The sequence below is a fragment of the Microtus oregoni genome, unplaced genomic scaffold (genome assembly GCF_018167655.1).
Source record: "Microtus oregoni isolate MIOR12 unplaced genomic scaffold, Mior012 000046F_ref0000063, whole genome shotgun sequence".
Lineage (NCBI taxonomy): Eukaryota > Metazoa > Chordata > Mammalia > Rodentia > Cricetidae > Microtus > Microtus oregoni.
The window spans coordinates 17956555-17982599 of NW_024543220.1; the positions used below are offsets into that span (position 1 = coordinate 17956555).

At 51.0% G+C, this 26045-nt stretch overlaps 1 protein-coding gene across 1 annotated transcript in view; it reads left to right on the forward strand.

Moving 5' to 3' along the window:
* Fam207a (family with sequence similarity 207 member A) overlaps positions 1-21753 on the forward strand; it is a 32229-nt gene extending 10476 nt beyond the window's left edge. The window contains exons 3-6 of the mRNA XM_041634265.1: positions 4671-4739; positions 10556-10703; positions 17936-18004; positions 20108-21753. Of these exons, the coding sequence (XP_041490199.1) occupies positions 4671-4739; positions 10556-10703; positions 17936-18004; positions 20108-20231 (410 nt within the window). The 3' untranslated portion in view covers positions 20232-21753. The remainder of the gene's footprint in view (positions 1-4670; positions 4740-10555; positions 10704-17935; positions 18005-20107) is intronic.
* The last annotated feature ends 4292 nt before the right edge of the window (positions 21754-26045 follow it).

Consider the following 26045-nt stretch of genomic DNA (forward strand, 5'->3'; position numbering starts at 1 on the left):
CCCTTGTCCTGTGTATTTCCCACACTCCACACAGAGATGCCATCTCTTTAGGGCCTTGGCAGCCCCAGTGACTCCGTAGGGTTTTCATGGCCCATTGCTACCCAGATGCCTTCTTGAGCCACTGCCTCTCTCCACAGTCTGGAAGCAGAGGGTGGTAAATGTTCAACTCACGTTCTTTTCTGCAGTCTGGGACTCCAGCCCATGGAACTGCCGGTACAACCTGTATTTAGGGTAGTTCTTCCTGCCTCAGTTAACCTCATCTAGATGATCCAGAGAGCCCCACATGAAGCCCTTCCTCCTTTTTAAAATTTATTATTGTTGTGATGCTGATGTGTGTACAGTATGTACATGTATGTGCACATATGTGCAAGTACATGAGCCACCTCGTATGTTTGGGGGTCATATGACAGCTTGCAGGAGTTGACTCTTGCTGTCTGCTGTAGGACCCAGGGTTTGAACTCGGATTTTAGGCTTGCACAGTGAGCACTTTCACCACCTGAGCTATTGAGCCACCTCCTTTTTAAACAGTCCCACCTCAGTCCACACTGACCTCGAACTCAGACCGTCTTCTTGCCTCGGGCTCTCCAGTGCTGTGCATCTGTTCTGTCCCAGAAGTGAAAAACTGCCCCCCTCCCTGGGTGCTGTGGGTACTGAGCAGCCCAGGAGGACCAGGAGGTGGCATCTCCGTCTCATGCTAGGAAAATACTGGTACGGGCTGACGTTGTTGCTGCTCGGCTCCTTCCTGTCTGTCTGGTCCTCTTGCTTTCAGCCCGGTCAGTGGTGATTGGTTTAGGTCTCAACTGCGTTGCAAGCTTTATTTTAAACATTTTGCTCATCCTTGAGGGTAAGCTGTAGAGGGAGTCATGGTTCTGTAGTTGGGCCTAGCCTGGCACCTGTTCCGAGTTCCGATTCTCTGGTAAGGAAGCTGGGACCGAGATGTCCTGCCCCTGTATGGCCATCACTGCTGTCACTCCGTCACTCCTCAGAAGTGCTTCTGGGCCCTGTTTACTTCCCTCAGAGTGTGAGGGCTGCAGCCGGTGCTGTGACAGGCAGTCGTCAGGGAGAAGCTTAGAAGCAGCCGCACTCCAAAGCCCTGCTGTCCCGGCACAGCTAGGACTGAGCTGCTGTTCCTGTCACAGCGGCTCCCGGGAAGCTCTTTCTGTTCAGACAGCAGCCACAGCTCATTCTGTTCCCTTCCAAGCAGCACAGGGCAGCTCATCATGGAGGCTGCCCATATGTGTCTGGTTGCTGCCTGTTCTGGGCCCGTTTTTCTGCCCACAGGGAGTAACCGTCAGCCTGTGCAGAGTCCAGTGAAGCAAGGACGAGCATCAGTGCCAAGGGCGGCAGGACCCCGAGGGCTGTGTCAGGGCTTCAGCTTCTGCATGACCTCAGCATTCCAAACGCTTTGCATCTGCGAGAACAGCCTGTTCGGTTCTGTTTCTCTGGAGCCATGGAGGGCTAAGAGGGTCACATTCTAGTTAGCATTCTCGGTAGCCTGCTCCAGCATCCTGCGTTCTGTGTGGTGCTAGGCCTGTTAATGCTTGGGCCAGTCTCTGCTGACCTTGGGTGTTATTTTTACTTTAGAGTAATTGCAGAATTACAGAAAGTTGAAAGAATCATCCAGAGAGAATTGCTTCCTGCCTCCTGGGATGTCTTACCATTGGGCACATTGCCCCCCTCACTGTGCTAGGCTCATTTTTTCTTACCAGTTTTCCTGCACCCTAGATAACCCCCAAGTCCTACCCCAGCTTGACACCCCACATTTAGGCCTTGCTGTCACTCCTCTTGTGGTTTGACATTGCATCCAGTTATATGACACCTGCCTAGGTATGGTGCTAGGGCACACTGAAGTTCAGTAGAGTGCACTTGATGCTCCTTCATTAGACCAGCAGGAGGAGCAGCTACTGAGCCCCGGGCCCTCTTACCCCCTCCCCATAGCCCCATCTCAGACCACGCTGTGCAGCCCCAGCCCTTTCTTCTAGTGGGAAATGAGTGATTAGGGGTGGAGAGCTAAGGGCAGGTCAGCTCCAGGCTGGAAGCAGGGGCACAGGGCTCCAGCACTGCCTGTAACTGTGGGTAGGACCTGAGTCACTAGCTGCTGGGGCTCTGTGCCTGGTCCCTTCACGAAGGCTGAAGCAACTTAACAGGGTTTCCAGTTTCTCACGACAGGACTTGTCTCTTGTTTATCCTTAAACACGGCAGCTTCTCTCTTGTACTATTCGGGAACATCCACATGTACAAGATGTCAGGAGACCGTGTTTCCTACACATGGTCTTAGGCGCGTGTGTCATCTCTGGGGAAGTCAGTTAAGGCCGAGGGCACGGACCATTCTTGTGTTGTTCTGGAGCAGCCTAGCAGCGAGATACCAGTGAACCGACCCCCTTCACCCTCCAGTCCTGGTGTTTCCATCAAGTGGGGTTCCAGGTTTACTTCATAGACTTACACATCTCACCGAGAGGCCATGCCGCCCAGCTGCTTGATGATGTGGGGCTCTGGAGGCCCAGTAACCAGTGTTTTGTTTGTTTGTTTTGCCATCCATGCTTAGTCCTTATTCACTATAGGCAGGAGGTGCTGCACTGGCCGGGTGGTGCCCTTTGCTGGCTCCGGCTGTCCTAAGAGTGGGCTGTGATCATTCTCAGAGAAGAGGAAGCCCTGCTGGCAGTGTTCTCTCGTTGTTCTCGGTGCTTTCTGCTCACACAGCCTGATTGTCTCTGTTCCACAGTCAGCCAACTTCTGGGTAATTGGACGGCTCTAACTGATGTTACCACAGAACATGCAATGGTGACCCTTGGTTTTCTCCTTTGAAAAATGGGGCCATGTCATTGGTTCCTGGTGGAGATATAGCCTGTGTTCTTAAATGTCCCCAGGCAAATGAATATTCAGCCACAGAGAGGCTGTCTGCCTGCAGTAGTGCCTAGCAGGGACTGGGGACTTATGCAAGTCCTCTGCCTGGCTGGTTGCTCTTCATCATTTTTGAGAAGATCGTCTTGTCTGGCAGTACCACAGACCCAGTGGCTTAAATGTGTATTGTCTCAGTGGTTTTAGAGGCTAGAACTGCGAGACCCAGTTGTGACAGGGAAGCCTTGGTTCTCCTGGTCCTCCTTGGTTGGCAGATGGTGTCTTCCCTTTGAGTGCACCTGTCTCATGGTCGTCATAAGAATACCAGTCAGTAAGATCAGGGCCGTGACCTCATTTGTGAAGGGGACCTCGTTCTATTTAAACTGCCTTTGTATATGAACCCTGTGCCTTTAAAAAATGATTTTGTTTGTTTCGTTTTATTTGTGTTAGTATTTTGCCTGCATGTATGTGTAAGTGGAGACTTCTTTGGGTTCCCGGCCTCCCAGACCCAAATAATCACACAAAAACTATATTAATTGCAACACTGCTTGGCCAATAGTTTAGGTGTATTCCTAGCTAGCTCATATCTTGCATCTTAAATTAACCCATTTCTATTCATCTGTGTATCACCATGAGACTGTGGCCTACTAGTAAGTTTCCGGTGTCTTTCTCCTTCTGCAGCTACATGATGTCTGTCTCCTTGACTCCGCCTCCTCTCTCTCTCTCTCTCTCTCTCTCTCTCTCTCTCTCTCTGTTCAGATTGTTCAGATTTCCCTGCCTGACATAACTCTGCCACGCCATTGGCCGAAACAGCTTATTTAGGAACTCAGTGCAGCTGCTCGCAGTACACCCACGGTTGAGAGCAGAGAGGGATGAAGCAATGCAAGCATGCTAGTGCAGAGCTTGCCCTCTGCTTTCCTTTCCTTCAGTCTGGAGCTTGGCCCGTGCAACAGTGCCACCCGGATTCAGGGTACACCTTCCCACCTCAATCCAATTAAGGAAATTCCTTACAGGCCAACATGATCTAGACGGTTTCTCATTGAGACTACCTTCCCAGTATGTCCAGTTGACATTCAGAACTACCCATCACTTCCTGTATCCAAAAGATAGTCATACTGCTTTTCCTTCTGAAAAAATGTTTTGAGACAAGGTCTTGCTTTGTAGCTGAGATTTACATTGTAGCCCAAGCTGGCCTCAAATTTATGGCAGTTCTCCTCCCGCAGCCTCCTGAGTGTTAGGATTATAATAGGCATGAACTTCATGCCTGGCCGCCTGCCATTCCATTCTAAAGAACCAAGAGTTAGTTAGCACTGCAGCACATGGACTTGGAACACAGTCCAGCTCTTACAGTAGGGATGTGCCAGCACAGCATAGCGGGTTATCTGAGGCCAGGAGCACAAGGAGGAGAGGATAAAGCCAGGCAGGCAAAGCTACCACCAGTAAAGACAGGCTGGAGAGCCAGAGACGAGAGGCTTGCAAGCTGGTGTTTGGTGATGGGTGGTCTCCGGGGGACTTTGTTTTCAGGTTTTCTGTCCTAATGCTGGCAAGCAAGGTGGAGGTATGTCATGCTTGGGACCTGGTTGACACCAAGGCAACCTCACGTTAACACAAATAGACTGGGGGCCCAGCCGAGCTTGGAGAGCCTTACGGCCTTGTTCCAACATAGGGGTGCCCTGCTACATGGAGCCTTGAGGCTGAGGGTGTAGGACTGTTCATACCAGGGCATGGTCACAGCCTGCTTGTTCTTGGCCTTAACCTCTGCAGGGATGGAGGGACCTGGGCGGAAAGACTCCGTCTGACCTCACTAATTACTCGTGTGCTCTCTCTCTCAGGTACAGAGCCAAAGACCATTTTGCCCAAGAAGGAAAAACTGAGGCTTCGCCACGAGCGATGGCTACAGAGTAAGTTCATATCGTCATCTTGTGAATTAGCCAAACTTGCCTTGTCCTCACAGACCCTGATGGGATCGAGGAGGAGCTCACTAGGAAGCCTTAGAGGCAACACTCGGTGACTGACTTCACTCGGCCACATAGAGGGAGTCGGCAACAGGACAGCATGAGGTAGTTTGTCCCCAGAGTGAACATAGACCCACGGTGTGAGCCTCCTGCAACCTCCTTGCTTCCTCTTCTGTAGAATGCCATCTTGAAAGTTGTTCTCTGTCCCTTTGGATACAGGGTCTGTTTGGGACGCCACGGTGAAAGCTTAACTATAGAGGTGACACGTACCTTTGTGGGGTCAAAAACCCCACAGAGGTCAGGCCTGCCTGTGGATCCTTCCAGGTCTGCGCAGGCTGGCTTAACTCCTTGGGTAGGCAAAATTGACGTTGAACTCCTGGTCTCCGTGCCTCTGCCATGCAGCTGAAGGTCTGCGGGAGTACAAGCTCGCCTGGCTTGTCTGGGGTTGGATTTGGTCTCAGTCTCTGTCAGGCATCTGGAGCAGATGGAGCAGCTCTCCCTCGCTCCCTTCCTGTACTAGGTAGTTTTGTTTTCCATAATGTTGATTATGTGCGACTTTTCCTAAGTGTTTTCTTGTGTTTATTTGAAAATTGTATAGAATGCTTTGTAAGTTATTTTTCTTAGCTGCTATCTTTTTAGTGTGATTCTGCCAATTTTGGGAGTTAATTTGGAACATAATCATCTTTATATACTTGAATGTTTAAATATAACTTACCTTATTTTTTTCTTGAAAATAAGGTAATTCTCATTTTTTTCTTGAAAACTTTAAAGAAAAGGGTGTTTTTTTGGAAGCAGTATTTATAGGAATTGGTCAATTTTCTTAGTGATTCCTAGCTTTTATTTTTTACTTTATAGATGGTTTTTAAAGAAATAGGCTGTCTCTTCACTTTCTCACAGTTTCTAGCAAAAGGTTGTGCAATGTATTCTCTGTGGAGCAGTAAATGCTGAGGCCTCGAGCTGTGGGACCTGATCGGGTCTGAGGTGTGCTTCTTTGATGTGGAACTTTTCGTTCCTGGTGGTTGATCGATTTGATTGCTCATGATTTCTTCTAAAATAGTCTAATTTAATCAGATCTCAGACATTCTTCACAAAAGGCTGTGTGTTGCTTCTTCCTCCCTCTGTCCCCCTCCCCAATCCTTCCCAGTGCTGGGGCTTAAACGTAGGGTCTTTTTTATGCTAGACAGGTGTTCTACCACTGAGCTACACCTCCAACCCTGCTTTCTCATTAGATATCTTCTGTGTATGCCTGTTTGGTCCGCATGTCTGCAGAGGTCAAAAGAAGGCATCAGGTCTCCCGGAACTGGAGTTATAGTTGGTTGTGAGCTTCATTGTGGGTGCTGGGAACTGAACCCGGGTCCTCAGGTTCACTGCTGAGTTTGTCTTGTCGTTTGTGTCTGTGGTCTGCTGTTTCTACTTAGATTCATTAAGAGGCTTCCTCTCTAGTCCGAGAATCCTGGCTACTAATCACTAGTCCTGTTGTCCTCTCTGTGCTGTTAGCTCCTGTCTGACTCCCTGGCCCCAAGTACAGTGGCAGCTGCGTCTTCAGTTAGCACTGTACTTCTTTATCTCACAACTGTTCATTGGTCCATTCCTGTCTACGCTTCTGCATCTTCTCAGTGCTTTTCGAAGCGAGTTAGGAGCATTTGTATACCTGCCCACAAATAGGTCGGCTAGCGTTTAGCTTGTCTGTGGCCTTCTCTGTTCTCTTGTGAGGAGTGTGTTTACCTCGCACAACAGTGACTTCTGACAGCTGTGTCTGCTACCTGACTGCCCAGGGTGAGGTGCCATGTCCGGTGTGTCTGTGGTTGGGTTTGCAGTTGTCTCCCAGGAGTGCATCACTCCCATGCTCTGCCTTCCTGCCACGCTGCACTGCTCGCGGCAGTGGTCAACCCCATGGCTGAGGGACATCCCACTGTTCGTGTCCATCATTGCTGCCCTGTGGTGTTGATGGATGTCTGCCTTCCCATCTTGTCCGGGGTGAGTAAGGCTGTGTGAGCATTTGTTCCAGTCTTTCTGTGCACATGTTTTTATTCCTCTTATGTAAATACTTAGGAATGGAATGTGGGTCATAGGGCAGGTGTATGTTTAGTTTTATAAGCAACTACCAGACATTCTTCTGAAGCAGTCGCTCATGTGCCCCCCTTGAGCAGCATGAGAGTTGCGGTGGCCCCACAGCCGTGCTGACCAGTCTTCAGTCATGAACCTGGACATGGGCTAACACTCGTGGACTGCCGGTCTTTGTTCTGTGGAAGAGTGCTGTCGCATGTACATCTCCCTTGCAGTTCATCTTCAGTGAGGTTCATTTTTCTCAAGCTGCTCTGTGTTTTTATTATTGAGCGTGGGGCTCTCTGTGTGTGCCGAGAACCTGCTGGCCTCTGTCATCTGTGTGTGCTGGGATCCGCTGGCTCTGGTCTTCTGTGCTGTACTGGGGACTGCTGACTGATCAGCTGTGTGGAGACCTGCTTGTCCTGGTGTGTGCGGTATTCCTTGCAGACTAGACTGTCTTGCCCATTTAGTATCCTAACTTTTTTTTTTTCTTTTTGAGGCAGGTTTTCTCTGTGGTCATGACTGTTTTGGTGCTCTCTCTGTAGACCAGGCTGGTCTTGAACTCAGAGATCTGCCTGCCTCTGCCTCCTGGGTGCTGGGACTAAAGGCATGTGCCACCACTGCCTGGCTTTTTTTTTTAACTGCAAGAGTTTAATTTTAAAAATATCTAAGTCATATTTCTTTTTCCACAGGGTTATAATGTGTTTTGTTTAGTTTAAGAAAGTCTTGCCTAGGTTGATCTCTGTGAGTTCTAGGTCAGCCCAGTCTATGTAGTGAGTTCCAGGACAACCAGGACTGTGTAATAGACTCTGTGTCACAAATGAACCCCAAAGAGCATCTAACCTGAAGTCATGGAGATGCTTGTTTTGAAGGAGCTGGAGCCTAGCTAGTCCTTAGGTGTGGTTCCTTAGAAGTGGCGTCTGTCTGCTGTGAATTGGTGGGTCGCCACAGTCTGATGCAGACTGTGTCCATCTTTGGATTGTTGTTCTGAGAGTCATGTGGCTTTTCTCCGTTCCATGCTCTGCTGTGGCCCATGATCACCGTAGTTCAAGCAGGCAGACACAGATCTCCTCTGTTCCTTTGTCTTAGGATGCTCTGGGTGTTCCTGGTGATCAGCATAGCCATTTAATTTTACTGTTCCTTTTTCCTTCTCTTTAAAGACAACAGCTTAGAGGGATTGTGACTGGGGTCGCATTGAACCTGTTGATCACCTTCAGGAGGGTTTGCCACCAGCACTGAATCAAGTCCAGGAGCATCTTGGGTTTGGCAGCTATACACACGAGGCTCTCTGGGACCTTTACCAATACCTCTCATGGCTACCACTGTGCGGAACTGTCCCAAACTTTACCTTTGTCCTGTCCCTCCCTCCCTTTTGCTCCACTTGGCCTGTTGACTTAACCTCCCCAGTGCCAGCCCCCTGAGGAATAGTTTCCCTCCCTGGAGTGCAGAAGCGGGGTCTGATGATGGCCCTTCACACTGTGGCCTCCTCAGACTCTCCTGCTTCCGGTGTCCTCCGGGACTGCACTTCATGCTACCCACAGCCAACTCCCACTTGACGCGCCCATCTGAGGCTTAGCAACTCAGAAATTGCATCTCACAGCTGGGATTTCCTTCCCTGGATTCTGGCGGTGTTGTGTCTGGGCTTTTGGTGGCTCTCTACTTAGAGTCTCAAGTAGTTCATCCTCCGGGCCAGGGAGTGAGGGGCAGCAGCAGGTGTGGCCACTTCTCTGTCTTCGTCTGGACTGTGCTCTGGACTCCATTCTTGTTAATTTTGAGGGTTAGTGGGACCCACTTTCTGCCTTCTTGCTTGTTCTGTTGCAATAATGTTACGTTTACTGTGAGATTTTCATATTTGAATATCCTGGACTGTCCTGGAAACCATGAACTTCTTATCCTCCTGTCTCTGGCACTTGAGGGTTTTGTTTGTTTAAGAATAGGATTTAGATTAGTTTCCCAACTCAGTTTGGTTAAAGTCCAATTGTAGTGTGGGGTAGGGATTGAGACTGGGCACGTCTGCCCTGACCCCCACCATTTCCCTGCCATTTCTTCTGCCTCTGTCACCCCCGCCTCACTGGTAGCAGAGAGCTGCCAGATGGGAGTGAGTGCCAGGAGACTGCGGTTGGCCCCATCTTGTTGAGCTCAGTAAGTAGAAAGCTTACTATCTTTGATCTGTTTATGGATTCATTGTATCTTTTACCATGAGTAGATAGTGAGTTTTACCACATCTCTTCTGGCACATCCAAGGACCAGAGTTTTTTCCTTTTAGGCGGCATTACCGTGGGTTGTTGTGGGTTTCAACAACTTCCAGACACCAAACTATCCCTGCATGCCCTGGGTTGCCCTGTTTGGGCATCTCTGGCTTGGATTTGCTTGTGTGTGTTTGGGCTCCATGTCTTTCTCAGCTTCGCTCTTCTTTCTCTGGGTCTGCCAGGTATGTGTGAGAGGGTGGCCCCTAGTGCTTCTTCCTTCTAGGGAAGTTCAGGCCCCAAACTTTGGCTCAGGGGAGAGGGACGGGTGTGATGGGGTGCTAAGTGAATTATTTGCTCTGTTCCAGCTAGCCTGAAAAAACCCCCACCAGATTGTCACTTTATAAATCTACCAAGTCTCTCGGGCTGCGTTGGGCAGAGGGTTTGGAGGACTGTCTTTGCCTCAGGATGAAGTGATAGCCCCTGCTGTATTGGGCCTGCCTGTATTGGTCAGGGTGGGCCTCTCTGACCTGCCTAGGGAGAGGTATCTTCCCAGCTGGAGTGGGTGGCAGAGGTGCCTGTACCTCGCTAAGGGAGAAGCTGCTGGCGGCCTCACTCCTCTGTTAGGGCCACCACGTGTTTGAAGTGTCTGACTAAAGGGCCTTGTGTTGCTATGCCACCCAGAGAGAGTGGGGCTTTGTCCCAGAACTGCATACACCCACAGCCACCTGCGGTAAATAGCAAGTTTAAGCACTTGTCGTATTAGCAATTTGGAATTAAATCCATCTTCTGAAGAAAATCCAATCCCAAGGCTGTGCCCTGCAGTGAACTTTCTCTTCCATTAGAGCTGTGCATGCCACCTGGCCACCCACTCTGCTCCCTGCTGTTCCCTGTGGTTGTCAGTTCCTCCCCATGACCATTGTCCCCATCTTGGAGTCTCAAGGAAGTGCCACATGGTTCTAGATTGCCCAGGATAAAAAGGATATTGTGTTTTCTTAGTAAGAGACCTAAGGAAATGGAGCCCAGGACCTGCATCTGCCCACTGCAGCCCCCTGTGTCTGTAGCCCCCTGTGTTTGTACCTACATCCTTCACTGCAGCCCCCGCCCCCCACCGTGTCTGCACTGCAGACACCTGTGTCTGTGTGCCCAGACCCTGCACTGTAGGCCCCCTCAGCCCTATGTCTGTGTGCCCGGGCCCTGCACTGTAGGCCCCCTCAGCCCTATGTCTGTGTGCCCGGGCCCTGCACTGTACCCCTTACAGTGGGGGGAAGTCCCCTGTGCTGCAGCTCCAAGCTCAAGTCAGCCCTGTAATTAAAGTGTGCCTCTGTGGTTAAGAAGAAAAAAATAACTCAGAGCTGCCCCCCCCCCCCCAGTCTTTAGGGGTGCAGAGCACGTGACAGGGGGAAACAACACTCAGCTCTGTGGGAACAAGCAGGCCCCAGGGTGCAATGGGTGCCTTGGCATTGGTGGCCTCTGGGAGGGGGCGCTGGGGAATGGGTTTAATTTGCATGTACTCCTGTCTCTCCCCAGAAATTGAAGCCATCAAACTGGCTGAGCGGAAGCTCAAGGAGGAGCGAAGACGCAAGGCCATGGTGGTGGTGGGTGACCTGCACCCCCTGAGGGATGCCCTGCCTGAGCTGCAGGAACTGGAGGCCAGTCGACAGCAGCAAACGAGAAGGTGAGTGTCTGGTACTGGCCATCTCTTCCAGAGCTGTGGTCAGCCCTGGATCCCCACAGCCCTGGGTTCAGAGGGAAGGGAAGGATCGATAGCTGTCTTTGAAGGCTCCCATCTCTGCAAGGTGAGTGAGTCAGCACTCAAGCCCCATGGGACCCGCAGAGCCTCAGCCTTGGGTGTGGTGGCTGTTATGAAAGGCGCACCCAGACTTACCCTGGTGGCAGCCTGGCTAGCCCACCAGTGTGTTCCCTCGGCCTTCTTCCCACTGGCCTCAGTGTCCAGCCTATGCATGGACACGGGCCTTATGGCCACTGCTGTGTGTCCACTAACCTTCCTGCACCCCTTGCAGACAGCTCTAACATCTCTTTCTCAGTCCTTCACCTGCCACCTGCCTGTGTTCCTTCGTCCCCTGATCCCCACTAAGGGTGAGTGTCTGTACGTGGGCACTCTGTGGGGAAACCTCAGTGAGTGGGCATGGAGCCTACCCAGCCCTAAGCGTGTCTAACTTGTTTGCACAGTGAAAGGATGAAGAATGGGTACAGGGCAAGGGGCACTCAAAAGTCAGAGCTGCACTCGTGGGCAGGCAGAGCAGCTTCAGGGCTCTCTGCTCTCATCCTTGCTGGGCTTTCAGTCTTTCTTTGTTGTTACTGGTTTTTGTTTTTTTTTATCATTCATGCATTCATTTGCTTATTTATTTATTTGGGGGTTTGTAACTCATCGTATAACTCAGACCAACCTTGAACTTAATGCTGTCCTCCTACCTCTGCCTTCCAATGATGGGATTGCAGATGTGAGCCACCAGAGGCTTGTTACTGCTTATTTTACCTCCTAAAACCAATCCTCTCTCCTACTGCATTTTCATCTGGGAATAAAGCAGAGGTTATGTGCACTTCATCTGTGAACCCTCACCCTTATCGTGGGGCAGGTGGATGGCATGCTGTGAAGTCAAATGGCCAAGGGGTGGCTTCCCAAGATGGAACACCCATTCTGCTCAAGCCAGATTCGGCGCTGACACAAGGTCAAGACTCAGCTGAACAGAGCCAGCGATGCAGATTCCATTCCTGGTTCTTAAGCAAAAAATGTGACCCTGGTCAAGGGTCCCTTCCCTCTTTATAGTTTCTCATCTGAAAAATGTGCTTGGGGCTCCGAGAATGGGGAGAGCTGCATAAACAGCCCGCTCTACCAGCCCAGGGAGGAGCGTGTTGGGGCTGTGTGCCTGCTCAGGGCTGCTTCAGCTGTGATGGGAGAAGGTTCCCATCTTGTCCCAGCGCCGAGTGCTTTGCTTACACACTAACTTTAAAGCAGTAATTAGGGGATTGAGGAAACATCTCCAGCACCCATGTCAAAATCCAGACATGGCTCTGTAACCCCGGTGCCACGTGGGTGGAGACAGCAAGATTTCCGGAGCTCATTGGCCGGCCGACTTAGCCGAATTGATAAGCTCCAAGTAAAATGAGGTAGAGCTATTGAGGAAGATGCTGGCCGTTGATCTCTGGCCTTCACATGTGCACACACACACTCACACACATGTGCATACCTATGTGAGCACACCTATGTGAATGCACACCACAAAAGGAAATAGTAATTTACTGGAGGGAACTTGACATGTGGTCCTCCTGCTTCCTCAGACTCCTCTGGCTGTGAGCTTTTCATACTGAGGCAGACATTTGAGAGAGCTGGGAGGGAGGGGGAGGTTGAGACAGGGTTTCTTTGTGCAGCACTGGCTGTCCTAGAACTCGCTCTTAGACAAGGCTGGCCTCTAAATGATCTACCTACCTGTGCCTCCTGAATTCTGAGATTAAAGTCGTGCACTACCACCACCCAATGAGTTGAGCCTTTTTCACCATCCCCCAGCCCATGTTTTCTACCCCAGGTAGAAAAGACCTGGGTTGTCAGGAGGAAGCTTATGCAGACTGAGGCCTTCTTCATGTCATTATCCAGTCCCTCATTGCCAGCCTAACTCATCACTGAAGCGCCCAGAGGAGGTGTTTCCCAGGACGCTCATGTGCTGGACTGTGTGCCTTTGGGTAGGGCGTGGCCACACTGGGCCCAGGGTGGGGAGCTGTGCTCCCTCTTCTTAGGGGCAGGGTCTGCGGAGTCTTGGATTCTACTGCAGAGGCAACTCTCCTCTTCCCTGAGGATTTCCCCATCATTGGTTTATGTTCTTGAGGACTCATGTTCTGGGCTATCATCCAACACCACTTTCTTTAAACTGCAATTGTTTCAGCAGAGGCCACCGGCAGTTCTTTCAGTAGCTCCCTGATGGCTCTGGTCTGCCCATCTGTGGGGTGGGTGTGTCTGAGGGCTTACTCAGCTGATGTCAACAGATGCTGGGAGCTCTCCTTGGGCATCTTCTGCCTGGTCCAGGTACCAGGTGTTTCTCCAGGGAGCCTGGTTCCTTGCCTTGGAGAATGATGCCAGACAGCAGGATCTGAGACTGGAGTGCTGGTCACCCCAGAGTCTGACTTCCGACAGAGCAGACGCTCCAGTACACACGCCAGCCCGAGCATGTGTACTTGGAGTTAGGAGAGCATTGCAAGACTGTTCTCACTGTAGCAGCTACGAACATGCATTCCACTGTGGTGGTTCGGGAAGTATTCAGTGGTCACAGCATAGCCATGGTTTTACAGTAAAGGGAAGACACACAGCAGAACATGGGGAGTCCCAGAGGTAGAGCTAAAGTCAGGGTGGGAGGCTCATCCAGCACTGAGGACTGCAGCTGGGGATGTTTACATGCCAGTGTCTCTGCCTTTGGCCACCCTTCTCCATACCTGCACCCTGCCAGTCCCTTGGCCTCCTCATGCCTAACTGGCCTTGTCCAGGGCAGTGTTTTTCACAGTGGGAAGAAAGGTACTTTCTGCCCCCCACAGTCACATCCCCCTCATGTCCTAGGCTCAAAGGGACTTTCTGTGGGGCAGTCCTGTGACCTTCTCCCATACCATGGGATCTGCTGCAAGTCCATGGTATGGCCTAGTACTGTTGCATGTCAGAATGGCCTAAGGGTCTTCACAATACCCTCCAGGTATCCCCTGTAGTAGCTTCTCTCTCCTGGAGCTAGACTGGAGGGTCACAATACCCTCCAGGGGTTCCCCCTGTAGTAGCTTCTCTCTCCTGGAGCTAGACTGGAGGATCATAGTATACTCCAGGTACCCCCTGTAGTGGCTGCTCTCTCCTGGAGCTTGGCTGGAGGGTCTACAGGATTCCTGAGGTAGACTGTTGTTGTGGGAAGCCACTAGTTAGTTCCTGGCTGCTCAGCCCTGAAATAATCACACAAAGCTATATTAATTAAAACACTACTTGGCCCATTAGCTCTAGCTTATTGGGTTAACTCTTATATTAATTTAACCATTTCTATTAATCTGTATATCACCACAAAGTTGTGGCCTACCAGCAAAATTTCAGCACGTCTGTCTCTGGCAGCTCCATGGCATCTGTCTGACTCTGCCCTTCTTTCTTCCAGCATTCAGTTCAGTCCTCCCCGCCTACCTAAGTTCTGCCCTATCAACAGGCCAAGGCAGTTTCTTTATTTATTAATGGTAATCACAGCACACAGAGGTGACTCCCACATCACCTCCCTTTTTCTGTTTAAATAAAAATGAAGGTTTTAACTTTAACATAGTAAAATTACATATAACAAAACAGGTATCAAGCAAGAATTACAGTTACAATATTATATCTATCTATTCTTCAACTTCATCAAAGACTCCAGAAGGATATAATATTACCTAAGTTAACAGGAAGTGCATTGCAATCAACTCCCAACATTCTAGAATTGACAGACATCTTGCTACCTGGACAGTCACTGTAGACTGTACTATTACCCGCCAACCTATTTATGAGAGATGAAATTCTCTAGAATAGGCTGGCCACGGTGGCACACATCTTTAATCCCAGCACTCTGGAGGCAGAGACAGGTAGATATATGAGTTTGAAGCCAGTCTGGTCTGCAGATCACGTTCTGTACATTCAGAGCTACAGAGAGAACCCCTGGAACTCCTGTCTTAAAAGACACAAACAATAAAAGGAAAAGAAATCTCGATGACAGGGCTTATGCTTTTTCTATTCATGCCTCTTCACACCTGAGAATACTTTTTTTCTCTTTCTTTTTTTGGAGACAGGGTCTCTGGCAGGCCTGGAACTCACTTTATAGACGAGGCTGACCTCGAACTCACAGAGGTCTTTTGGCCTCCGCCTCCCACGTCCTGAGATTAAAGATGTGTGCCATTATGCCCGGCTCCTGGGAAGGTTTTATATGGCTCCAAGTATGTAGGTTTATAAGGTAGCTGTACAAATCAACCACTGACAGAATAAATCATAAATAAAAAATTTATTTTAGAACAATCCTGTAGGATATATATATATAATTTTACATTTATTAAAGATGAAAGCATATTTGTATACTGATGAGATGATTATGCTTGTTTACCATGAATCAAATCTTGGGCTGAAGAGATGAGTCAGTGATCAAGAGTGCTTATTGCTTTTGCAGAATACCTGGTTCAGTTCCCAGCACCCACGCTGAGTGGCTCACGGCCATCTGTAACTCTGGCTCTAGGGGCTCCTATGCCCTCTTCTGGCCTCTGTGGGCACCTGTACTCCTGGCATCCACTCACAGACATATACATGCACACATAAGTAAAAATAAAAACAAATCTTTTTTAAAAAACAGTAAATCCTGACTGTACATTTGTACATTTGATTTTTAAGGATGTAGAGTATCTATGTCCTTAAGTCAGGGACAGCCCCTGTCCCCACTGTTGAGAGTCCCAGAAGAGGGCCAAGCTACACAACTGTAACACATGCAAAGGGCCCAGGTCAGTCTCACACAGGCTCCCTGGCTATTGGTTCAGTCTCTCTGAGCCCCTATGACCAGGTGAGTTGATTCTGTGAGTTGTCTTGTGATGTCCTTGATCCTCCAATCCTTAGTCCCCATCTTCCGCAGGACTCCCCAAACTCTTCCTGGTGTTTGCTGTGATCTGCATCTGTTCGCATCAGTTGTTTGATGTTTGGTCACAGGAGATGGCCAGTTCAGGCTACGTATCCTCTATTGCTAGGAGTCTTAGCTGCGGTCATCCTTGTGGATTCCTGGGAGGTTCCCTTATGCCAGGTTTTTACCTGGCCTCAAGATCCCCTCCCCCTTTCCAGTAGTCTGTTCCAGTACTTTCCCCCTCTGTAACCCCCTCCATCCTGATCGCTCATGTTCCCATCCCCACTCACCCTTAGTTCACTCAAAAAAATCTGTTTCCTCTTCCCAGGGAGAGTCATGGGTCCTCCCTTGGACCCTCTCTGGGGCTGTGGGTTATGGTATAGTTACCCTTTATTTTACAGCTGCTGTCCACTTGTCTTTCTTGGTCTGGGCTATGTTACTCAGGATGATTTTTTTCTAGTTCTATTCATTTGCCTTCAAATTTCCTGTTTATTTTTTTTCAGCTGAGAATTACTCCATGTGTAAATGTGCCACATTTTCTTTATCCTTTCCTTGGTTGAGGGACATCTAGGTTGTGAAACAGAAATTTTTAAATCAAGGATTCTATAAATGCAGCACAGAGACCCCCTGACTTGATACTGACAGGGACACATTACAAGCCTTAGTTTCCCCAGCTGACCACGATGCTTCTCTGAGAGCCAGAAACCTTACATTGCCACTGCTCTCGTGTGTTAACAGCCTGAATCCGAGCTGACAGGTCAGCCACTGCTGGTTGGCATTGCATGCTGGGAGCATTCAGGACCAAGGCTGCAGTAAAGGTGCATGATGCAACTCAGGCAAACTCTGCCAAAAACATCCTGGATTCATTTCGCCTTTGGTTCTGAATCTATTTTTGGCTGTTGTATGTTTGGAGATCTACTAGTTTTAAATTTTTCAGTTATGAAACACCATATGGGGCTGTGCTCTAGGAAGTCCCCTGTCTGCCTATGGAAGAACTTCACAGGGTTAGTTAGGCTGTGCTCTAGGAAGTCCCCCGTCTGTCTGTGGAAGAACTTCATGGTGTTAGTTAGGCTCCCAGTGTCTGAGTTCAGGATCACTCTGTCTCTGCGTAGAGGTCTATGAGACCTGGCTGCGGCACCATCCTCAGAGAAGCCCCGGACTGCATTTTACAGCCAGTGGGCTGAGGGAGCGCCCTAGCTAGGTCACCTGAGCCAGTATTTCTGTCTGAGCTGGCTGGAGGCCTTGGCCCCCACTGCTTAGGTATATCTTCTCATACCATGGTGGATTCCGGGGCCTCTGGGAGGACTAACAAACAGGCATGAGGTCACCATCCTAACTTACTGGGGACCAGAGACCAGGATGTGAGGAGCCCCGAGAAGACAGAAGTGTTGTGCATTCATCTTTGAAAAGGAGCTTGACTAGGATCTCAGGTCTGCTGCTCAGGAGTCTAGATTAGATATTGGTCCAGGGCACGGTGCTTTCTGCCCTCCCTCTGCTGCCTCCCACCTAGGGCTCCTCCCACCCAGGACCTCACTCGCTCAGCATGGCATCTCTGAAATCATCTTGTCAGGTGGTGGGCTCTGGGATTGTCCTCTCTGCCATTGCTGGGCAGAGATCCCAAAGACTGAATCCATCCTGGGGACCTGCAAGAATGCTCCTGGCATGGCTGGAGCCATCAGAGTCGACCTTAGGAGATTGCTGCCTGGCACTGAGCCCCAGACTCACAGAGTAACCCCCCATGTCAGACCCAGTGTGGTGGCTTAGAAGACTCTGAGAATCTTTTCAGGGTCCCTCGTCTGGTGGTCAGCAGGCAGAAAGTCCCTCAGTGCACTTCGACGTCAGTAGGGCAGGCACGGGGTTTGTGTCTGGCTCCTAAGGTCACGTTGGAATGGCAGTTGCCGCAGACCTCTGGTAGTAGAGCTCTCTCTTCTCTCATCAGAAGTGAGGGGACAGTTGTCAGGTACCTGTGTCTTGTCAGGAAGTGCGATGTGTTTTTAAGGGTAGTGGAGTAAAGGGCCCAGGGCAGGCTGCTGCCCAGAAGGCATCTGCATTCAGGTTGGGCAGGTGGCAGACTCAGGGTACAGATGTGATGTGTTTTCCTAGGGTGGTGTCTTTCTCTATCACACGGGAACCTTAGGGAGTCAGACAAGACCCTGGATACTGTGGTTGTCAACTCTAGTTATGGGACCCAGGTGCCACAGCTCATCTAGATCCACAGCCAGTGTGCAGGGTAGACACCAGGGGAGCCACAGAGACAGATTTCCTAGTGAAATGTGGTTCAGACTGACTTTATTATCTGTGTTCACAGGAGGGTGACCAGCAAGCCCAGGCCAGTGGAGCTTAGCCGGATGAGTACAGCCCAGAGACAGCAGCTCCTGTGAGTACAACCCTACCCACCTTCTTCCTGATCTCCTCATCTACACCCCAGCCACCTCACCCCGAGCCTCTAACCCTTTTCTCTGTCCTGGTTTGGCTTCTGACTCCAGATGGGAGACATTGCTGGGACCAAGAACTTTGCTGTCCTGTAATTAGGCCTTGGGCACCCATCTGGAGTGCTTCCAGGGAGTAGTGACAGCTTCTGTGTATAAGCTTTCCCTTCCCTGAGCCTCTGGAATTGTGGCTGGGACATGTGCTTACCGTGGGTTAGACACACACAACCCCACACCTTGTCCCATTGGCGGGCGGTATTGTCCTGTTGGCTGACTGACATTGTACTAAGATGTGAGCATGGCCAGGAGATTCTTGGCTCGTTTTTTAGCCTCTGCAGACTTGGCTACAGTGGTGTGCTGGCTTTAGGGGAATCTGAGGCAGCCTGAATCTCACACCCACACATTTTTTTGTTTATTTGTTGTTTTTGCTTCCAAAATGATGGTTTCTTTCCTTGTCTATACATAGAACCTCTGTTATTTAGTAGTGCTGAGTGCTCTGTGTCAATTTTTCCCGAAGCTCTTCATTTTTCATGTCCTTTCATTGTATAGATTAAAGCCTTTTTTTTTTTTTTTTAAATCAAGACAGGATTTCTTTGTAGCTTTGGAGCATGTCCTGGAACTAGCCCTTGTAGACCAGGCTGGCCTCGACCTCACAGAGATCCGCCTGCCTCTGCCTCCCGAGTGCTGTGATAAAGGCATGCGCCACCACTGCCCTGCTCATGTTTTTGAGATAGTTCTTACTAAGTTACCCAGGCTAGTCTTGAACTTGCTCTCTTTGACCAAGGCAGGCCTTGAAGTTGCTGTCCTCTTGTGTCCCCTTCTGAGCAGCTAGAGTTCCAGGCCTAGGCAGTAGGCCCAGCTAGCCTCATTCCTGTCCTGTAGACTGATTTGCAGTCCTCAGCCTCAGAGCACCGTCGTGCATTCAGGCTTCCCCATCTCTCCGCCACACCTCTCAATCTGTCTTCCTTGGCTCCTTGCAGACCTCTGTGCGTCTTTCTCAGCAGCTTTGCCTGAGGGCAGCTAGTGCAAACAGTTCTGCTTAGTAAGCATCCACCTTACTGCTCTCTGGCAGTTGCTCTTCCCGGAGCCTCTGCTATAGCCCAGCCTGGACCAGGGCAGCTCCCTCTGCACTGTGGCTGGGATGAGCAGTAGCTCTACCTGCTGGAAGGTGCCTTGTCCCCGCAGCTTCTTCTGTTGCTGTGAAGAGCCACCATGACCAAGGCGACTCATGAAAGGAAGCTTCTAACTGGGGGCTGGCTTGCAGTTTTCTAGGCTTAGTTCATGCTCCTCAGGGTGGGAAGCAGACAGGCATGGTGCTGAGACAGCAGCAGAGAGCTTTATAGGAAAACAGACTGGTCCTGGTGTGGACTTTGAAACCTCAAAGCCTACCCCCAGTGACATACCTCCTCCAGCAAGGCCACAGCTCCTGATCTTTCCCAGATAGTTCCACCAAAAATTCAAACACAAGCCTATGGGGCCATTATCAGTCAAACTACCACACCTTCTTTGTTGACTGACGTCACATTCAGAAGCAACACAGGCTGGTGGCTTGTGTCTCCAGGTTCTGCTGAAGGTGACTGCTAGGTGAGAGAAAGGATGAGAGGAGCTGGCAGCCAAGGCTCTGGCGTATCTAAGAGGTCAGGGTCGCGAAGGAAGCTGGGCCCCGGCGTTGCTGTGTCACTGCCCCATGCCTCAGCGCTCTCCAGTGCACATCTATTTTGGGCTTATTTGGGGGGAAAGGCACCTCTTATATAAGGCTGTCTTCAGGGTATGTGAGCTGCCTCTGCTCCCCACTTGTCAGCTCTTGCCTTGGCAGCAGCCCCTAGCACATTCCTCTTAGACCTACTGGTAAGGTGACCCCGTCCGTGGTTGATGTGTACTCAGCAACCCCTGTGCCCTTGCCTCTGCTGCAAACCCTGTGGCCCTGGCACTGTATGCACCTTGTGCTTCTTGGTCCCTGCTGTCTGCTCTAGTCTTAGGCTCGGGCCTGTTGTGTGGGTCCTGGGAGTTCTTGTTCTTCCCATGCTGACTTCTGCTTTCCATTCTTTCAGTGAGGAAGAAAGGACCCGGTTTCGGGAGCTGCTGGCCAGTCCATCCTACAGAGCCAGTCCCCTGCTGGCCATCGGGCGGCAGCTGGCCCACCAGATGCAGCTGGAAGGTGGCGACCAGCTCTAACCAGGACAGTGTGTGCTGTGAGATCCGGGGACTCATGTGGGTAGAGGTGCCAGCAGCTCTTGAATTCTGTCCTGTACCTACGTGGCCACCTGACCAGTCTTGAGACCTAGGGAAGGGGAAGGAAGAGCTGCTGGAGGACAAATAAAGTGACCTGTGGCCTGTGCTTCCGTGGCCTGGAGCCTTCTGTGGCCTGGATCCTTCTGTGGCCTGTGCTTCCATGGCCTGGAGCCTTCTGTGGCCTGTGCTTCTGTGGCCTGGATCCTTCTGTGGCTTCACTTCCTGTTGAGAGCCAGCCACTCCTGGATTTCCCGCTCTGATCTGACTCTGGGACAGCTGTCCTGAGTATCTGCAGAACAAGCCCAGGGTCCCCCACTAGTGGTGGTAGCGGGGGAAGTTGGGTGGTTGCTAATGTGTAGATTTGCAGGGGCTTCACCAGTGTGAGACCTTGGCACTCCTCCCCAACAGGGCAGCCCAGCTGGCCACCTTGCTCCTCACATTGTCTGCCTTCGCCCAGGCCACACCTTCTTGTGGCCCAGGCTCCTTGCTGCCTTTTACTACAATGACCAGGGAAATAAGTGAGGACCAGCAGCCGTGGAGCCTGGGCAGAGCAGATGAGGACCCCAGTCCTGGTATGAACATCATAGGGCCTTGGTGAATGGAAGTAGGTAAGAGAGAATAGATCTAAACCGGGTGTGGCAGAGTCAGACAGATCTCTGAGTTCAAGGCCAGCATGGTACACAGAGCAAGTTCCAGGACAGCCAGGGCTGCACTCTCTCAAAAACAAACAAATAATTAAAAAAAAAAAAAAAAAAAAAAAAAAAAGCTTGGCCAGGTCTGGTAACAGACTCAAGTTCCTTTCATCAGAGGCCATTTCCCATTTCAGCCATCCGCTGAGACCCTGGAGCTGCCTTGCTGGCGGGGACCAGGGGCTCCTGAAGAGAAACCGTGTGTGCCTTAACCTACCGGTGGTGCAAGTGGCTGGCACCACGTACACGGTTTCATGTCTTCACACTCTGCGTACTGAGGTTCTGGGATACGACTTGAAGTGACCCCAGTCTGGCCATGGTTGCTAATGCATTTTCATGATGCCTGCTACAACAACCTAGGACCACCCTTCAGGGTCCTACCTGGGAGAGCATTTCACAGGCCAATGTATAGGACAGTTGCAGCAGGTCAGGGTCAGTCCAGCAGAGGACACATGCGTGGACTGAGCAGGAGAGAAATCAAGCAGGCATCACTGAGACTGCCTCAGAATCGCTGCAAAGGAGTGGCCCAAGGTGACGGTGTGTGAGAGCAGAGTGGCACTCAGCTGGCCAGAGACTGAACACTGAGCAGGTAGGGGTTTGTCGGCTGTGGTTACCCTATTTTACTTCAGGAAAAGCATGTGCTCTCGTATGGATGGACACAGAAGGCAGATCCCAAGAAAGTGATTCTCTGCGTGGTGATGGGAGTTTGCTGTTTTTGTATCTCCTAATCTGTATAGAACGAATTACATGGCAATACATTTCTGTGAAAACATACAGTTCCCTGGTTTTCGTGCTGATTTGAAAGTGACGTAGCAAATGAAATGACCCTGAGGGACAGCGGTGCCTTGGCCCCTGAGGTGGAGCCTGCCTTCTCTAGCCACACTCAACTTAGGATACCCCGGCCACCAAGATAGGGTCAGGGTAGTTGGACAGTGGGGACAGGAGGCAGCCGGAGGCAGCCGGAGTACATCTCTGAGGGTGATTTTGTGCTAAGCAGGTACGGGCGGCTGTGGGGATGCTACTGTGACTGTCCCCAGAGACCCTCTGTTGAAGCTGGTGGCTGTATTGGGAGGAAGCAGGGCCCCGTGAATCTAGATCCTTCGGAGTGTAACCTTGTACACTGTGCATTGCGCATTGGGACCCTCTTGGATTTTCAGTCACACAAACGGAGCAGGCCTGCTGTGATGTCACCACCATTGGGACAAGCCACCAGGGACAGACCTTTCCTCATAAGTCCATTCTCAGGTACTTTGTCAGCAAAACATGCCCAGCACAGGAAGAAAAGTCAGTGGCCCCAGAGTAAGGGACTCCCAACTAAGCAGTATCCCCTTGAGCCCAGACCCTGGTCATGGGGTTTCCTCTGTCCTAAGCAGGACTGGACCTGCCTGCCCCATCCTTACTGGGTTGTGTATGGTAGTTGGGAGGAAGGCCGTCATAGGTCCTGGTGATTGGGACACTGAGGGACCTCATCTCTCAGTAGCCTGCCAGACACGAGCCATACTGCAGTGTGACCTGGACTTGCTCCCCAGTCGTGTGTCCTCTCCTCGGGTCCCTTTTACATTTCTACTGTGCTGTTCCCGGCTGCCAGCCTGCTAAAGCAGGATTCCCTGATCCTGGGCAGACCACACAGCTTACCCTTGTGTGCCGGAATAAGTTATAGATTACTTCGGTTTGTATGACAGTCAGAATGCATGGAGCACCCTGAGTACCCCAGCCTGGTCTCCCCTGCTCCAACAGGCTTGGAGACTTGGGTGACTAGGACGTCACAGGACCTGGTTCTGCTCTGAGAGTATAGAATCAGGTTGGCGTGACCACACAGTGGTGTGGCAGGAGCCTTATACCAGCTGACTAGCATAATGAAACAGTTTGGAGACCAAATGCTCACAGCCCTGTTCCACACTGCTTCTCTTTCTGCTCTGGTCCCAGGATTTGGGGGTTATGGGGAGGGGAGGAGAGAGTGTGAGCCTGCCAGCACACAGAACAGTCCCTTGATTTAGGGCTCTCTGCTCTGACCATAGTTGTTGAGACAGAGTTGCTACATAGCACAGGCTGGCTTCACACTTGTGGCAAACCTCCTGCCTCAGTCTACCAAGCGATGCACCACAGGCGTGTTCCACCTGACTCCATTTTCAAATTTGCCGACCCTTGACTCTTCTGGGAGTGCGGTTTCTTTAGGCACCTCGGTTTTTAGCATTTCTCTGAGATGAGCAGTCCTTGGAACCCTACTGGGTTGGGAGGTGAGGAGACAGTGATGCTGGAGAGCCAGGGGCCCTGGGGAGTCTGCGGGTGCAGCTGTGGCCAGGTCTTCCGTCCATGGCATGCTGTATGTACGCCTATGCGGTATCCCTTTGTCTTATACTGGCTGTTTCTTTTCCCACAGGCCAGAAGCCATGGATGGTGGGTAGAGGGCGCTTTATGTACCCTGTCATTGGATGAATGAATGATGGGAAAAATGGGTGGAGGGCATCTCATCTTTCAAACTGCCCACTGCCTCCCTCTGCTCAGGAGCCCCCCTTTTCTGCCTGGGCTGAGGGCACCCATAGACTTCATTTGGTTAAGTTAGGTGAAGGACGGGACTCCAGGAGGCTCGACCTGAATGGAGGGTGCTGGGATGTGTGAGACACAGGCTTATGCGTGGCTCCCAGGCTGTGCAACAGCCCAGACCGACACTCCACAGGCTTCTGTGCTGCTTAGAAGCCAAGTGTTGAGTAAACACCAGGCTCGTTTCTTCTGGAATGTTCCCTGAACAGCGATAACATCACCCTGAGACACTGGGAAGTGCTGGCTGCTGCCCAGGCCTTGTCTATATGTGGCTCCTGAACATGGCCTGGCAGCTGTGGGCAGGGAGGGCCCCAGCCTTCCTCCCGGTTCTCAGCCACCCCCATGGCCTGTTTCCAGGGAGCACTATCAGCGCGTGCTTCCAGGATGTCGTAGAGCCAGCTGGCTGTGGCGATAGCAGGCCGGCCCCTGCATCCTCTTTGAAGTCACTCTTGGGTGTCTGGCCTGAGCCCTGGCCCTGAGATTATCTACCTTATTTTTTTTTTCCAAACATATATTTTTATTTTAAGTGGATGGGTGTTTTTCCTGCATGCATATCTGTATCATGTGTGTACTTGGTGCCTGTGGAGTGCAGAAGAGAGTGTTGGATCCCCTGGATCTAGAGATATGGATGGTTGTGAGCCACCATGTGGATGCTGGGAATTGAACGGGTCCTCTGTGAGTGTGAGATCAGCCAGGGCTCTTTTTTTTTTTTTTTTTTTTTTTTGGTTTTTCGAGACAGGGTTTCTCTGTGGTTTTGGAGCCTGTCCTGGAACTAGCTCTTGTAGACCAGGCTGGTCTCGAACTCACAGAGATCCGCCTGCCTCTGCCTCCCGAGTGCTGGGATTAAAGGCGTGCGCCACCACCGCCCGGCCCAGCCAGGGCTCTTTACCACTGCGAATCCCCAGCTCCTATCTACCCTTTTTTTTTTTTTTTTTTAAGTAGAGCCCCAGTTCAAGTGTGTTTTTCTTCTGAATCTAATGTGGGCTAGCACAGTTCGAGGACCATCATGGTATGGATTCAGTCTCCCTCAAGATTAAGAATGCTACAACTTTGAAAGAGTTAGCCACTTCTAGCAAACTGGTTTTTTAAAACTGACAATTGAATTCCCGAATCTAATTGCTTCTTCATAGTCTCACGGACACAGTGTCTGTCATGCCTCTGGAGTACAAGTGACCTCCTTGTCCCTGTAGTCTAGACTATCTGAAGGAGAAGGCCGCAGCAGGGGGAAACAGGTCTGTGGGGGAAAGCCTCCCTCCTGACCCACCCAGCCTGAGTGCTGAGCCCCCTTTTCGGCCAGGTGATGCCCTTCCCTTCAGCTCTCCCACCCCTTACTCAACCTGACATCCAAGGTTCCGATGTGTAAGAGCCAAAGGTAGCAAAGCCCTTGATGCCACAGGGACAGCTCCGCCCCCAAGCAGCTCAGCCTACTGCCGGGTCAGGGATTGGACAGCTCCACACATAGGTACACCTGCTCACACCATGCACGCTGGGTACACACTCAGGTACAGATAGGCAAGCATGCAGGTTGCGGGAAACATCTGTGTCAGTGTGTGGCCGTCCTCGGGACATTGCTCTAGTCTAGTGGGGAGAAGGCTCCTGGTGATGGATGAGTGTGTGTTGGAGATTGGCTAATGGATCGGGAGTGCCAGGCCCCTGCTCTTCTCTTTTCTGAGTCTGTAGACAGGCTGTTGCCTGGAGGTGGTGTGGACTCTGTCCCCAGTTGCAATAGCCGAGGACTGGGTGAGCACTAAATGTCTAGGACCCGAGAGAGCCCTGCTCTCCCACAAGGCCCTCCAGTTCTCCCTTCAGTGTTTTGAAGCAGTGCTCAACCTTGAGGCCTTGGATTGGTAATTGAGCCATACGTGTATCTGAAAGGAGTCGCATACCAGGACCCTGCGGTCCCGTCCCGTCTTTCCCCATGAAGTGACTATATGCTGTGTCCTAGCAGGGTAACTTGAAGGGGCCTCTTCTCAGAACAAGGAAACCTCGGGAGAAGTTCTCGGGTGAAGTTTCTGACTAGCAGAGCCCCTCCCACACCCGAAGTCCTCCTCTTGGCTTCTGGTTTCCCATCGGGAACACAAGCACAGGTCAGGCCTGCAGGAAGGAGCAGCTCCGCACGTGCCCTGTGGTTCAGTCACCAGCCCCTGTACCTTTTGCCTGTCCTCAGGGCCTGCTCCTCCTCTGTGTCTGTGGAGTCATCTCTAACTCTCCCATTCATTTCACCATATGCCTGGCTTCACCTCTGGACAGCTGTTCTCCATGTTGTCTGGGTGTGAACAAGCCCCTCATGAAACTCAGTTCCAGGGCAGTCGGGGAGATAGGGAGGAAAATTTGAACAAGGAGGCCGAGCAGCTTCTCTGAGATCCTGGGCAGGAGGGCAAGTGGTTGACCAGAGCCTGGGCCCTGTGCTGTTCTTTCTAGAGGCTCAGGGACAGGCTCTAGGCTGCCTAGGGACAAGACAGTGGCCTGTGGTATTTGAATTGTAAGCAGGCTGAGATGTAGTCCATCTAGGAATTTCAAGGAAGCA